Genomic DNA, 15,369 nt, shown 5'->3' on the forward strand with positions numbered 1-15,369 from the left:
AAATAAATGACTGTTTTTGGTAAGTTTTTACTCCTTCTGTTAATTTATGTGTAGAGCATCGGCCAGCTCTGTCACACTGGTATTTTGAAACGTCTATATCTTCTGGAGTGGAAGGAAATATAAAACCTTGAAAATTTCTCATCATCAAGCTTTTGTTATTGGTCCCTCTCACAAAAAGATACAATAACTCCAAGGGAGACATTTGTGTCAGAATGACAGAATTACAAAGACAGAGATGGAACAGAAAAGTTTAAATAAATGTTTAACACACCCTATACAGCAATCAAAGGCAAAACAATGATAACTTTCCAAATGAAATCATTCTCAGAGACAGGCACATAGTCTGCACTAATATTTTCTGGAAGGAGGCAGCAGCTGTGCCTGCAATCTTCCTGTTTTCTATAAGTTAAAATTTGGTGGATGAGTCCGGTCTATTTTCTGTCATCTTAAAGTTTAAAGGATAAGCCTGTTTTGATATACATGATATACATCGATATTTTGAAATACATGTTTCTAAATTGAGGCTGTAACTGTGAATATCAGTAATTTTCTCAAGAATACATCTGGATTTGTTTGTTAATCTGTGTTTGCTCTGTGTGTGTCTCTTCTTTTGTATAAAAAGCTCAGCTCTCCACATTCTGTCACTCAGTATAGACCTCCTCCTTACCTCTCTTCTCCATTACTTGTGTCTCCTCCTTATTTTGTCGTAGAACAGTAAAATCACGTAGTGAAGTGTAATACTGCCATCTCCTGGACAACAGACTGAATAAACAGACAAACGCCAACTAATGTTTTCATTGGTAGGAAGAGAAGAGCGAAGACGGGACAGCAACATGAATGACTCATTTGAAGAAAACATGTTTTACAGAATTGAATCAGTTCATTTGTTGATGGTGCCTAGAAGGTGATGGCAGTTTCTGAAAACCTACAGCACACCAACACATTTTATACAATACATTTCATATGTTTCCGATATCGGTGTGCACGTTACATGGGTCTGATATTGGTGTGTGTACGTTATGCAGGTCTGATACTAGTGTAGGTATGTTAAGCAGGTCTGATATTAGTGTATTCATGTTACATGGCTCCGATATGAGTATAGTATATTATGCAGGTTTGACGTTAGTGCATGTTTGTTATACAGGTCTGATATCAGCATATGTATGTGACACAGGTCTGAGACTGCTGTACATGTTCCACTTGTGTATGTTATCACTGTCCTGCTCCTCGGGCTGTGATCCACATTATTGGCCCAGACAGGAAGCAGCATCATCACAGGTGCGACCAGGTGACAGAAGCCCAGCGGCAGCGACGCTAAAATGAATCTTGTGCTTCGATCACAGCACCGTGCCACGGAGGGAGGGGGTGGGGGGGACCAGGGCTGTTTGAGAGGCCCCCTGTGTCGAGGCTGGAGAGTCCGCGTCATGAGGGGCGTCATGAGAGTACGGCGGCGTCATGATGACAGAGGAGCTCCATCACACACACCCAGGCCACATGCAGCCAGCGAAAGAGGGGGAGGAGGGAGGGGGTCAGAGCTGTCACAGGAGAACGCAGCCTGCCCTGTCTGTTACCACACTGCTACTCTGCTCACACAGTGTCAGTGTCCTGCATGTATGGGGGGTGACACAATGGGGGTATTTTAAAGAACAGGTCAGTGTATCCTGGATGCTGAATGTTGTGGTTTTTTTACTTCACAGTATAATGTTTTAAAGGTATGGATAAGGAAACTGCAGCCTCTGATAAAACTACCTGTAATGCCTTTTGCCTTTGGAGTGATGAATTCAAACGAGTGCAGAAACACTTTATTTGAAAGGCCTAATCATGTCGTTAGAAACATTGAATAAATATATTTCTGTTAATCAAATAAGATTTTGCACAGCTAATAAACAGATTATAATACACATCATGAAGCTTGCATTTTGATCATTGATACAGTACTTTTTTCCAGAAGATCATAAATATTGTTTAACTGTAAATTCTAACGTTATACCTAATTTAATCAAGAAGCGAAGTACAGGTTTTACCAAAGAATTTTTGTGAAGGTTTTATTAACACTTTTTGCTGAGCCAATAAGCTCAGGGTTCTCTTGCCTTGTAAGTTGACAATGTGCCCACTGTAAACACAGGCATGGGTCAGCACTCTTTCCCCCTCCAGACTCCTGTTTCTGGAGCTTCTATAAGCTGCTCTTCGTTTCTCAGCTCAACCAAGGCCTCCACTGTATTACTCTGCTGTGCTGCCAGGGAGAGGACTTTTAATTCACGTCTGACTACATCTGTCTACATTAAATATGTACACCTGTAACCAGGTTGACTTCTGATGGCCATTTTCGCATCATACACATAAATAAGCTTTTTGATTTAGCTCTGAAGAGAATTCTCTGAAACCCCACCACACATTTCCCCTGAAAGCAGGAAGTTTCCAGCATGATACATGTTATCAGCCTTTCCTCTATCTGCTTCATGTCACCTCTTTTTGAATCTTTCCAGTCTATGTAACCGCTGCCCACAGAGACAGCGTCCAGCCACCGTCTCTGCCCCCTTCTCTCAGCCTGGTCAGGCGAATGGGCCGTCCCTAACACAGGGCAGTGCTGGGACCACTGCAGGTTATTCAGCCCCTGCAGTGTCCAGGAGCCTCACCCCCACAGCCCTTACCTCAGGGGGTGCCAAACTCCACCCCTGCAGTGGCAGCGTACACATAAAATGTGGCGGCAGTGTAGCATAGTGGTTAAGGAGCAGGACTTGTAACCGAAAGGTTGCTGGTTCGATCCCTGCTGGGACACTGCTGCTGTACCCTTAGGCAAGGTACTTAACCCACAATTGCCTCAGTAAATATCCAGCTGTATAAATGGATAACATTGTAAAGAACTGTAACCTATGTAAGTTGCTTTGGATAAAAGCGTCTGCTAAATGAATAAATGTAAATACTTGTGGCTTTTGTTGACTTGAAATTCGTTGACCTTGCTTAATCTAATGATTCTAATGATTAGTAGAAGGCATCTGCAGTGCACCATGTTAATCAAATACAAAGTGGAGTAAATTATTGGGCTAATTTATACAGAAGTTATATGTAATAATAATAATAATAATAATAACAATAATAATAATAACAACCACAACAACAACAATAATAATAATAATAGTAAACCGCATACTCTATGCACCATCTGTTCAGAAACTTGAATTTTAACACCCCTGTCTTGCCTACTGCAGTTTGACTATGAGCAGCGTTGTGGTAGTGCAAGCTAGCCTCCACCTGGGGGCCTGGTTGGACAATATTCATGGAATCAATACCATCCACAGGGTTTTAAATCACACAGCCCCCACCAACCATTTTGAGAACACTTTTGAACTGAGGAGATGTTTGACTCAGAGTGAAATACTGGGTGTGTGAAGAATAACAGGATATTTCTTTTCATCAGCTGTGAGGTAACAGTGCAGTATATCTGCATGAGCTTCATGCAGGAACTCAGAGTGGGAACAGTTTCAGTAATCTGCAGCATCTTTCTGAATGCTACAAATTTGCTCAAATTTACTAGCATTGTTTTGCAATGTTCTGTAGATCATTATATGTGTTGTAGGGGTGATTATAGGAGGTACTTGATAGTTCAGGTGGATATAGCCTTCGCCACGGGGTGTCGGTTAGAACACAATGAGGAGGCAGGATGACAGTCTCTTTTCTTTAATAAAGGAATTTGCATCTGACATGGGAGGAAATTAAAGCAGCACAGTAACACATGGGCACTCTTTCTGGTAGTGCCACAGGGAGATTGTAGAGTATTCTGTCTGCAAATGAAGCAGTCAAGTGTAATATGGATTACTTCAAGAAACATGCTGCTTATTACAAGAAATATACTTTTAACATATTTATACATGGTTTCTAAAGTGGTGGTAGCGTTCCATTAACATGCACTACGTGGCTACCGATTACAATATAAAGTATGTAACAGCAGCGCCACCGTTCAACTGCACATTTACTTAGAGAAGCGCTGAATCATACACAATAACAGCATGTAGCATACAACCGCGATTGCTACCAACTTAATATAACAGAGACGGTATTTCTCAAATTAACACAACGTTTGTGTACTAACATGCACGGCGGTAACATAAACTATAGGATATACGAATATTCGCGTATAATTACAGGCACACGATCAGTATTTACATACACATAAACAACGCGAATATAACATTGCTAAATAAAGGAAAAGTGCGTCGATTAATGAGAAAACCCAACATTAACAATACGAATTAGTGTACGAGAAGTAAGAAACAATCTTACATTAATCAACGACGCACACTTGTTGCGAATGGAGACTGCTTTCTGGACTGCTGCGGAGCGCTGTGCAACTAGCTGGCGTGTTTCTTCTTCCTATCTCGTCGGGTCTTGTACGTCAGAAGTATGAAACTTGGCGCTTGCGCAGAGCCTTTCGTACAATATGTAAACATCATGATAACAATCTCAGAATCCCAGTCGTGACACTGCATTGATGGTGAATTAAGTTTATCATTGGCTTGTTTCCACTCACCTGTGTCCAGGTGCTCTTGATCATGGCCATGACCTTTTAAGGCCTTTTACTCAGTGCTAGCTGTACGTGAGGTGTGGTTGAAAGCAGGCAGATCCAGGCGCAGTTGGCTACTTGGTCCTCAGTGTGGCAGGGACAGGGTCACAAAGTGTTTGTAACTCGAACTCCTGCAAGCACATGGGAGAAAAAGAGATTTTAAGATCTGACAAGCCTCTGGAGTGAGCTGCACCTCCAGGGAAAGTAAGGAAACACAGTTTTTTTATTTTTTATTTCGTAGACAGACTCTTCTCTGCTGGGGCCATCAACATGATTGTCAATGTAGCTGATTCAGGAGAGGTGTAAGGGATCAGGAGGTGGATCTGTAACAGGTGGCTCACACAGCAGTGGCTGCTAATTGTCATCCAGCCTGAGAGAGGTGGAGTGGAAAAGGACTAGACCTGTGCTTCCTGGGTAACTGCAACCCAAGACAAAAATACAATACTTTCTTCGGATGGACCCATTCCTGCTGGGGCTGATTAAGCATAAATGAACATGGCTAATGGAAATTAGCCACAAAAGGTGCAAGCTTTGATTGTTGCCCTTGATTTGAGGTTTATCACTTTTGGGAGCACATTCCCTGACAGGGCACAGGCATGTTCATATTCTTTGGTCATCTGTTTAAAAGTGAGCATTCCTCGGGTTCATGTACTTCAGTATCTCCCTGCTTTGGGGAGCAGGACCACAATAAATTACAGTGGAAAATGAATGAAGGCACATAAATCTTGACAGCAGCATGTTATTCAAGAAGACCAAGCGTACTAAGCAAATAACGCTTCATATATCATATGTAGTTTTTTTTACAGTGTTACTGGCACTGCTGGGGCGCTGACGGTTGTTGGATCATTGAAAAAATCAGAAAATCGCAACTCTGAAAGGTCTGTACAGTGAAAGGCCTTTATTTTTTTTTGATTAATTATGATTTATTATTAATTATGATTAATTATTAGTTAATCATGAATCATTTATTATTAATCATTTATCAACTAATGTTCTCTTTTCCTCCCTCCACCCCCCAGGTCAACAAAAAGATCTCTGCATGCCTGGCTGACATCTGAAAATGGATGGCCTCCAACCACCTAAAGCTTAACCTGCACAAGACCGATCTACTGCTCATCCCGACCAAGCTCTCTCCTCTTCAAGAGCTCTCAGTTACTGTTGACGGCACCACAGTAACTTCCTCTACATCTGTGAAGAGCCTGGGTGTCACCCTCGACAACAGGCTGGACTTCAACGACTACATCTTGCAGACAACACGCTCCTGTCGATTCCTTCTCTTCAACATCAGGAGGATTCGCCCTTTTCTGACCACTACTCCACCCAGCTGCTTGTCCAGGCCACTGTGCTCTCCCACCTGGACTATTGCAATGCCCTCCTTGCAGGCCTCCCAGCCTGCACCATTCAGCCGCTGCAGCTCATCCAAAACGCAGCTGTTAGGCTGATCTACAACCTCCCAAAGTTCTCCTGCATCACCTGACTGAGATCCCTCCACTGGCTCCCGGTCGCAGCCAGAAGGTCCCAGCCCTTCGCTCCGCCACATCCGGACGCCTCGCTCCTCCCACAAACAGAACGAAAGGCCCACGCTCCTCTCAACATTGCTTTTCCATCATTGCCCCCCAGTGATGGAATGAACTCCCCACCCCCCTGAGAACAACTCCTTCATTCCAACCCTTCACATGTGGCCTGAAGATACACCTCTTCAGACTCTACCTGGACTGACACCCTTGCCATTTTTTGACCTTGTTAATCTAAGATTCTTGGCTCGTACTTGTAGCACTATCTCTTACGTTGTGTTTGTAGCATGTTTTTGCCTAGGTAGTGTAGCAGCACTTTATTGTCCCGGTGACTGTATTTTATATATGTAACCTTAGATCAGATTAGTTCTGTCTCGCTACACTGACCTTGTGCTCAGCTTCAGCACTATCTGCATTGTATGACCTGCACACATCTTGCCCTTGTGCCTGTTGTTTTCCCATTATATGCACTTTTGTACATCGCTTTGAATAAAAGAGTCTGCTAAATGAATAAATGTAAATGTAGATGTAAATTTTAATAGGCTAAGGAATTTCCAAACTAAGTATTTGCTCGCACTGTCACCTAGTCATCTCTCTCTCTCTCTCTCTCTCTCTCTCTCTGTCTCTCTCTCTCTCTCTCTCTCTCTCTCTGTCTCTCTCTCTCTCTGTAGGAGAATGTTTAAAACCTCTCACTCGCATTTAGTCAGCGCGAGCGTTATTGCATTGCAAGATTTCACTACTGTAGGACGTCCTTCGGGCTATGACTCTGAAATCATAAAGACCATGAATGGATCAGTGTTTAATGAATTCCCGGGAACCATGTGGACAGGTCGGTTTGCGTGGTTTACGTTTTCGTTGTATTCCTCATCTTCTCTCTACGCTGTCAGCTCCACGGAGTTTACGCCAATATAAACTTGCTTGTCGTTTCTGACTTGGCGTGAGCAACATGTCACACATATAAACTGTAAGTTACTGTGAGTGGAGCTATTTTTGCGGTGGGGAGAGCACTGGGCATGCTCACCGGCCGGGAGCTGAGGGGTGCAAAGCGAGCGGAGACGAGAATGTGAATGAGCGGAGTTCTCTGCGGAGAGGAAAACACGCGTGTCCTACCTGCACCGGGCCCCCCCTTTTCACGAAAACCGGGGACGGGATACATACAGAGGAGCTGTCCGTTTCAGAACCACTTCACCCAGCGCTGGAAATACAAGACGCGATAGCCCCGACCGCCAGACGGGTCTTCTTCTCGACGTCTGCGCTCAGCGGGGCGACCGCTAGTCCGCAAGCGGACTGCAGGGGAAATGCTTGCGGGAGGCTCTGCGGTACATACCGGGACTCCCTAACCTCCCGCAGTCAGGACACGCGGTCGCAGGCGCAATCCGCCGCGGCATCCGAGGAGGATTTTGCTCCATTTCGCGGTATGTAATTTCCATTTCTGCTAGTCGTCCGGGTGTGATGAGACGCCGCGGTCCTGTTCTTGTTCTAGTTCGGAGGAATTTAAGTACAAATTCTCTTCAATATGTGGTTTCATTAGGATGTTGGTTTTGATTTTACTGTTTCAGAGGACTGCGGTTTGTAGTGGACTTTTTCCACGCCACTCACCTTTAAGTGTGTACTCGAGCCGCTGAGTGTTTGGTTGTATTGTAGCGTGATTTAAAAAAATCGTATATTGACGTTTTGATCTTCTGGGCAGAGGCTGGCAATCCACCTTACCTCCCGGCGAAACATTTGTTGCGAAAAGGACCTGCTTTAGCAGTCATTCAGATGTGCAGGTACTTGAGACATTCTGATTTTCCAGGACAGCTGCTCCGCCGGCCATTGTCAGCCTTGATATTATTATTGGTATTATTATACAGCGTCTGTTTGAAAACAACCAGTGCACTCTAGGATACATCACAATTCAAGCAAGAAAATAGCTCAACAGCTGGGCAAAAAAAAAAAAAAAAAATAGAACGAACTACATATGTTGTAAACAGGACATTATTCAAATTTACTACCGAATTGCACAAGATGGAATCGGCAGCACGTGCTGTACCGCTCTGTACATCGTGTTGAAAACATACCCATAAGTATTCGTAAAGTAAGCACTTTTGGGGAAAAAAGACAGAGGCAATCTGTGACAGTTTCAAATGTTTTCTCATAGAATTAGACATGTAAATGTATATGTGATATACATATGTGTACACACATGATATACTGTACATGTGATGAAGGGGGAATCATAATACAAGCATTTGGTTATTAGACATGTTCGCTGATGTTTTGTTTACTTGTGTGTTTTATGGTATAAACAATTCTTTATTTAATAAAATATTGCAATGACGTTTCACTTTACAGGTTGGTCGGGTATCTTTTGCATCATTGCTACTTTTCTTAATGGTTTAGCTTTTCACTGTAGCCTTTCATCACAGCCTGAAGACCCACCTCTTCAGGCTACACCTCAACCCCCACCCCAAGTATGATCATTTTTTCCATCTTATATGCAATTATATATGTAGAAGTGTATTGTACTTCCGTGTGTGATGTGTATTAGCATTATATTTACGATTGTATAAGCTTTAAGTCGTACATTTTGCTTTGCACTTACATGTCAGTCTAGGCACGCATTTGTGAACTAAACGCTGTGTTTGACACTGGCACTTCTTCACGTGTGGTTAATGCTGTCCTCTTTGTACAGCTTTTCAAGCTACTTTACTGGATGCACTGTGTAAGTCACTCTGGATAAGACTGCCTGCAGAATGACAATAATATAATTTAATGCAGTATTCATTCTGAAGAATGCTGTTTTATCACACTTAGCCCGACTGCCCTCTCTCCATGCTTGTCTTGTGAGCATGGCTTTAGTTCAGTGGCATTATTACCCATTCAGAGTAGATGATTTCTCAACAGGGTTTATGTGAAACCTGTACAAGTCCAGATACTGGCTGTTAAAATGACAGACCACACGCAGTGATTACTGTCTCCAAAACCAGGTGTCACTCTGGCCAGCTGCATGGTTGGCTGGTGTCCTACTGTACAATTTGTTATATTCTCTTAGCTTATCACTGCCTTTTATGTGGTACTTAAAGGTCTGGTCAAATCACAGTAAAAGAGGGAGGCCTGAATAGAGGGTTCCTGAACTTAGTTACGAAGGGGTGTGAAGCATTTAGGGGTGTTCTGTGGAGCGGGAGATGGGATCAAGAGGAATGCCAGTGTCAGTGTCAGTGGTTTATGGCAGATGTTTCTTCAAATATGTGTTTATCTTTGGGGAGAGAGAGGGGAAAAAAAGAAGTAAATATCAGCTAAAATAGTAATTTACTAACCTTGTTACGGTTTATTGAGAGATATTACCATGGTGCACACTGGTTCTGGAGATTTCTACAGAGTCCGGCCCCTGCCCTGTGGCAGGTCAAGACAGTTGTGTTATGGAGCTCATTTGACATCTGTTTGAGTGAATTCAGTCCCTGTGTTGGAAACAAAAATTGTGTTGAGCACAACATGGCTCAGAGGTGGGATGACACTGATGCGCTTAACACACAGACGCACACACACACACACACGCACACGCACACGCACACACACACGCACGCAAACACACACACACACACACACACACGCACACACGCACACACACACACACACACACACACACACACACACACACACACACACACACACATACACACACACATACACAGATGCACACACACGCAAACACAGACACATGTACACACATACACAGATGCACACACACACATGCACATACACACACACACACACACACACACACACTCATACACACACACGCACACACGCACACACACACACACACACACACACACACACCCACAACCCTCCTCAGTTCAGACCCCCCATCCACCAGCACCACTGCAGTGCTGCTAGCCGCTGTGCTTCGTCCTGCACTAATTTGCTCTTGTAACAGCACTGCGGTGGAGCGTTTTCCTGTGCCATGCCGGATGTGCCAGGCAGCCAGGAAAGAAGGTGATTAATAAGGTAATCCGCCAGCATAGAAAGTGTTACCCTGAGCGCTACAGTACCCTTAAGCTTCCTCTCTCCCAAAATGCCTCGTCGCAGTACTGAAATTCCTTCAGCAACCTCTGGTAAACTGGCAGGGTCCGCTGGGACATTTTAACAAGCACTGGAATAAAAGCCTCATTTAGGTGTAATTGCTAATTTTGTGGGTGTTTTTTTTTGCCGTGTTTTATGTCTGTATCAGGATGAATTTGTTTGTAAACAGCACCTGAAAGAAAGCAACAGCAAAATGAGATTGGCCCCTGAGGTGTAATGACAATGGCCTCATATCATGTCAGGATGTTTCATTAGGACAGCTCGTACCTACGGCAGCTGAGTCCAGGCCGGATTCCCAGCACGCCTGTGTTTGATTCTCGGCTTTGTCAGTGTCTCTGGTCTCAAGGCGTTCGGAGCTGATAGTGTAGACTAGCCTGCTGTCAGTGGCTTTTGGTAATCACGTCTTTATCAGTCTTTGTGAAAACAAAAAAGAATTCTTTCATCCGTGCCGCTGTGCCTCCCACTCATTCTTTGTGTCTCTTCCCACTCTTTCCTTTCTCTCTGTTTCCCTCTACTCTGTGAAAGCTCCCTCGATCCCTCTCTCCCCTCCCTTCAGGAACTCAGCCACATCTCTCTCTCACCGTGTCTAACATGTCTCATGTCTCTGGGCTTTATTATAACTATTCCCAAATGCAGCTGATTGCATCTACATTGCAGTCAGGGCCATTACCTCCAAGTGAATGGAGTAAAAACCTGTGAAACACTCTTATTCAATAATATGGGCCTCTTATTGAATTAGTGTGTGAATGTTTGTCAAAGAGATTAAAAAAAACTTTAAATAGAATCCTTTTACAAATGCCACAGTCTCACTTGACTGACAGCTTTGCCCTTTGTAATTCTAGAGTGTCAAAGTAAATTACTCCTTTGGACAAGGTGCACTGCAGAGGATGATATCTTTCTGAATGAAAGGAATCACTCACAGCATGTGGGAGGCCTGGTTGCACAGGGAGGAAGCTGCTCTCATCAGGCATGAGCAGGGGTATAGTCTCTCCAGGCATGCACAGTAGTATTTTCTCTCTAGGCATGAGCAAGGGTGTAGTCTCTCCAGATATGTGCAGGGGTGTAGTCTCTCCAGATATGTGCAGGGATATAGTCTCTCCAGATATGTGCAGGGGTGTAGTCTCTCCAGATATGTGCAGGGATATAGTCTCTCCAGATATGTGCAGGGGTGTAGTCTCTCCAGATATGTGCAAGGGTGTAGTCTCTCCAGATATGTGCAGGGGTGTAGTCTCTCCAGATATGTGCAGGGGTGTAGTCTCTCCAGGCATGCACAGCGGTATCGTCTCCCAGGTGCTGTTTGAACAGGCAGTTTCTAAAACAGGATTCCGGGACACTGACACGCTGGCCTGGAACTTGACACTTATTTCTTTCTGGTATACACATGATGTGAACCTCATGTCATGTGCTTAGCAAACCTGAGGAACAATTCAGGCACACGTGATGACTGATGACACGGACACAGGAGGTGCTCAGTCCCCTTGGCTTGTCCCATGATGCTGCACTGTATAGTATGATTGCCCTATATTAATGCACCATGCATCGCGTGCACTAACGTGCTATGACTGTAAGAGCCGCTAGCTCTCAGAAGATGAAGATTCAGTCATTAAAACATAGGCAAGGACTTGAGAAACTACAGTAAAAAGAACAGGCTCCTTAATTCTCCTATAGTGTAGCATGAGAATGTGTCGTGTTTGAAGGACCCCAGGGTGTCTGACCCCGCTACCAAGTTATTCTATGCAGTGATGACTTTCTGTGTTAAGAGATGCTTTCTAGTGTTGCTGTGAAATTGACTGTAAATTAGTTTCCACCTGTTCCCTCCAGCCCTCATTAGTCCCTTCTATGCCTGTAAACTCATGTGGCCTTTAACCAGGGTGCTTCTCCTGTATGGGACTGTCCTTTGGGTTTTCATTCCCATCTTTTAGCACCTTGGCAATTCAGGGAGCCTGAAGCCACACTGACGAATTGACAGGAATTTGATGTTTTTTTAAGTGATGTTTGATGAGTGCGGCAAATTCTGCATCACTGATTCGGTTGTGAGTTTACATTTACCAAATTTATTCATTTGGCAAAGGCTTTTATCCAAAGCAATTTACAAGTGAGGTAGAGTACAGCACAAGCAAAAAAAAACCATAAGGAGTCATTTGGCATAGCATTGGCAAAGATCAGCAACCTGTTCTGATTTCACACTGAATGCCCTGCTCCCACCACGACCCGAAGCACGCTTTTATAGCATTGTTTCAGATCAGGGTCCCTTCTGCAGTGTTGTTAGACTGGCCCTGATCAATCCGCTGAGATTTACCGGGATTAAAATCCGGTTTGGAAACACGCGGTTGTCGTGTCTCATCAGGATTAAACGCAACCGCCGCTCCGGGATGCCGTTTTGACATGCTCTGTCCTTGGAGCTCCGCAGAGCCGTTCTCGTTTCGTGGGATTTTTTTTTTCAGTGCGGCCTCTTTGGGGAGCGGCGGCTGAAACGGAGCTCTCAGCCGAGCGCAGGCGTGACAGTAATAACGGCCTGCCTAACGAACTGCTCATTACGGCCAAACGACTGCGAGAGAATACTCCAGCGCTGGGAGATCATTACACGCAAAGGCAGGCAGGGAGGTAAAGAGAGAGAGGGAGAGGGAGATTGAGACTGAAATAAATGGTGATCTAAGCTGAGGATTCATTTAAGGGGCTATAAAATGATTTTCAGCATGAAATTCATCATTACAAGTGAAAAAGGAAAATCTTGTCACTTATTTTTTTTTTAAAGTCAAAGTTATTCAAGTGACCTCAATGAGAGGTGCAGTTTTTTTCTAGCTATGTGTCTTCCCCATGTGCAGCCATTTTTCCATCATCCGCTGCAAAGCCCCTGTGACATTGAATACTGTGTTACACCTTAGCCAGGAGAGGAGTCTACAGCAGCGGTTTGGGGCACAAAAGCCAAGAGAGAAGTTTCTGCACAAACATTCACTGCACAGCACTTGGCTGCAAAAGTGGATTTTACAAGGTGAAATCTTGCTCCAATGCAGCAGGCAGTGTACGAGAGCATGCTGGCACACCTCCCCATCAGCTGGCTGTCTCTGCCTTGTAATCTATTCTGAGCCCCCAGCTTTCTTTGGCTAAACATTTGGTGCAAAAGGGTAGGCGTGAATATTCCCTCTTCTCTGCAGTGTCAAACTGGCATCCAGGCTGCCTTGACTGCTCTTTCCAGATATCCTGGCTGACCCCACATATCCAAGCAATCAATGCATTCCTTTGCCTTTATGTGGTACTGCTGTGGCATGTGACTTAATAGATGGTGACCAGAAACATGGCAGTCCAAAGCGAGTGTCTAGGAATTCGGGGTGCTGAGGCATTGCAGAGCATCTTTCAGTATGGTGTAAACAGCAACTGAAGTCCCAGAAACTATTCCATGCTAGAGACAGTATTTCTGAATGAAAGGCTGAAATCAGAGAAGGTGCAGGGGTGGAGCTACAGATTACCAAAGCGTGTTATTTTCTGAGCTCTGTGTGGCTGTGTGTGTATGCAGTATGCAAAGGTCAAATTCCTGATTCAGAACAAAATGCGTCTGTTCTTACCCATTTTGTTTCTATCATATTTTGAGTTTTGGGCATGTAAGTGTTGTACATACTGTCACACTAACTTTGATAAATAAGTCACTTTACAATCTGGGGTTGCGCTCCTGCGATAACCAGGAGTTTGTCCTATAACTTGATGCTGAACAAAGCTGTTGTTTTGCTCATGACAGAGAGAAACAGACCTGGGTAATCATTGTAGTGATGCGAGCAATCAGGCTAACAGTTTAATTCGATTATCCTAATTTTATTTGATCCGAATAGAACTGTGCAAAGTTGGAGGCGGTCTGGTTTATTTATGTAGAAGCAAAAGTGCTTTGTTAGTGGTTTTAAACCTCACCATCTTCCCACACACTGCTGACGCTGCTCAAAAGGTAAAGCAACTAGACTTCATTCATTTGCTGCGGTCACTCGGGGGTTATAAGAGATGGCTGAACATTAGTGTATGCGCATTTCATGTCCAGTACTTTGAAGAATATGGTTTCTCTTCTTTCTGTAAAATAACATGCATAATATAAATTTCATGGGTACATTGTGTACACCACTCATTGTTACAACTGTCATTTCTGAAAAAAAAGACAACTGAAGTGTTTAATCTCACAACCTAAAAACATATTTTTAACTCCTTTTGAAGCTTCTGGAAAGACTGTGTCAGTAATGAAAATCAGACATGAATAAAAAAGGCTGAAAAGTCTTCTTGCATTTGTCAAACCTCCTCATTCTGTAAGGGTTCTTTTTTTTCTCCCAGAAGGCTGCAGCTCTGATCCCTTTGAATGATCATGATAGCTGTTCAGAGACCAACAGAAAACAAAACAGCTGAAATAAACAGGAGATACACTAGGTACTGCTCCTCATTTCGAGCTTCTCTCTCTGTTTCCAGGTCGATGTCCGGCATATATGAAGCAGCTGTTTAGCGCTTTATGAGGACGTGCTGTGTACGATGGCTTCAGGTGTGGCATTTTGATAGATGGGCTTTGAGCCCTTTGGCCTTCTGGGAAGCCAGCGAAGCATTTAGCTCTCCAATCAGCTCTCTGCAATGTACTGTTTAACCTGACGTGTCCCCAACAGTGTCGGCCTATCAAAAACCAAGTGCACTCTCTTTCTGTCTTTGAGTGTTATCCAAGGGGCATCCTGCCAAATTGGTAAAAGGCATCAGAGGTGGTGAGGGCTGCTTCTATTTTACTGCAAAAAATTAAGTGTAGAAGAACAACACAGAAAAAACCAGGTGCACTGCATTAATGTAACTAGGCCTCTCCTTAATAAGTGAGACACATTTGAGCTGTGCTTACTATGTTTAAATGCAGAAACCAACAGATGTACTTTTTCTGCACTTAACTGAGGTGAACTTCACCTCCCTCTGTGGAACAACTCTGCCATCCTTCATTACTGCTACATCTTGTTCTCAGGCCCCCAAAGACGTTCAAATTCTCAGAAAGAGCTGGAATTCTTTTCAGAGAGCATCTGTCTGTCTCTGGTTTTTGTAATTCCCCTAACTGTGGACTCACCCATTGTACATTAGTCTGTCTGTCTATCCAGTCATTTTCATGCAGACCATGAGCATTAAGTCCACCACCCTGCCACAGAGACTATGCCAAGATGGCTTTGTAAATGCACTTGAGTGCATTGACTTACAGCCCCCATAATAGTAAGGTCTAGCGTGCAATTCAGT

At 43.9% G+C, this 15,369-nt stretch overlaps 2 protein-coding genes and 1 long non-coding RNA gene across 5 annotated transcripts in view; 2 read left to right on the top strand and 1 right to left on the bottom strand.

Annotated features, from left to right (window-relative positions):
* Window positions 1-424, top strand: part of LOC118773248 (zinc-binding protein A33-like) — a 12,990-nt gene extending 12,566 nt beyond the window's left edge. Inside the window, exon 6 of the mRNA XM_036522102.1 lies at window positions 1-424. This exon is cut by the window's left edge and continues 922 nt beyond it. The gene's annotated coding sequence lies outside the window, so the exon portion shown is untranslated.
* A 3,283-nt stretch (window positions 425-3,707) lies between these two features.
* LOC118794081 lies at window positions 3,708-7,905 on the bottom strand. Of its 2 annotated transcripts, XR_005005735.1 has the most exons (4): window positions 7,675-7,905; window positions 4,529-4,692; window positions 4,282-4,426; window positions 3,708-3,782 (listed from the first exon to the last, which is right to left on the bottom strand). It is a non-coding gene; the product is annotated as an uncharacterized LOC118794081 (long non-coding RNA). The 2 variants fall into 2 exon arrangements; XR_005005734.1 differs by lacking the exon at window positions 3,708-3,782 and having other exon boundaries at window positions 4,102-4,426.
* The window catches only part of LOC118794047 (PH and SEC7 domain-containing protein 1-like), a 59,794-nt gene continuing 51,235 nt past the window's right edge, over window positions 6,811-15,369 (top strand). Inside the window, exon 1 of one of the 2 annotated variants that reach the window (XM_036552208.1) lies at window positions 6,811-6,904. In XM_036552208.1, coding sequence (XP_036408101.1) covers window positions 6,859-6,904 — 46 coding nt within the window. In that variant the 5' untranslated portion in view covers window positions 6,811-6,858. The other variant, XM_036552187.1, reaches the window with a different exon arrangement.

Source organism: Megalops cyprinoides, chromosome 1, assembly GCF_013368585.1.
Source record: "Megalops cyprinoides isolate fMegCyp1 chromosome 1, fMegCyp1.pri, whole genome shotgun sequence".
Classification (NCBI taxonomy): Eukaryota; Metazoa; Chordata; class Actinopteri; order Elopiformes; family Megalopidae; genus Megalops; species Megalops cyprinoides.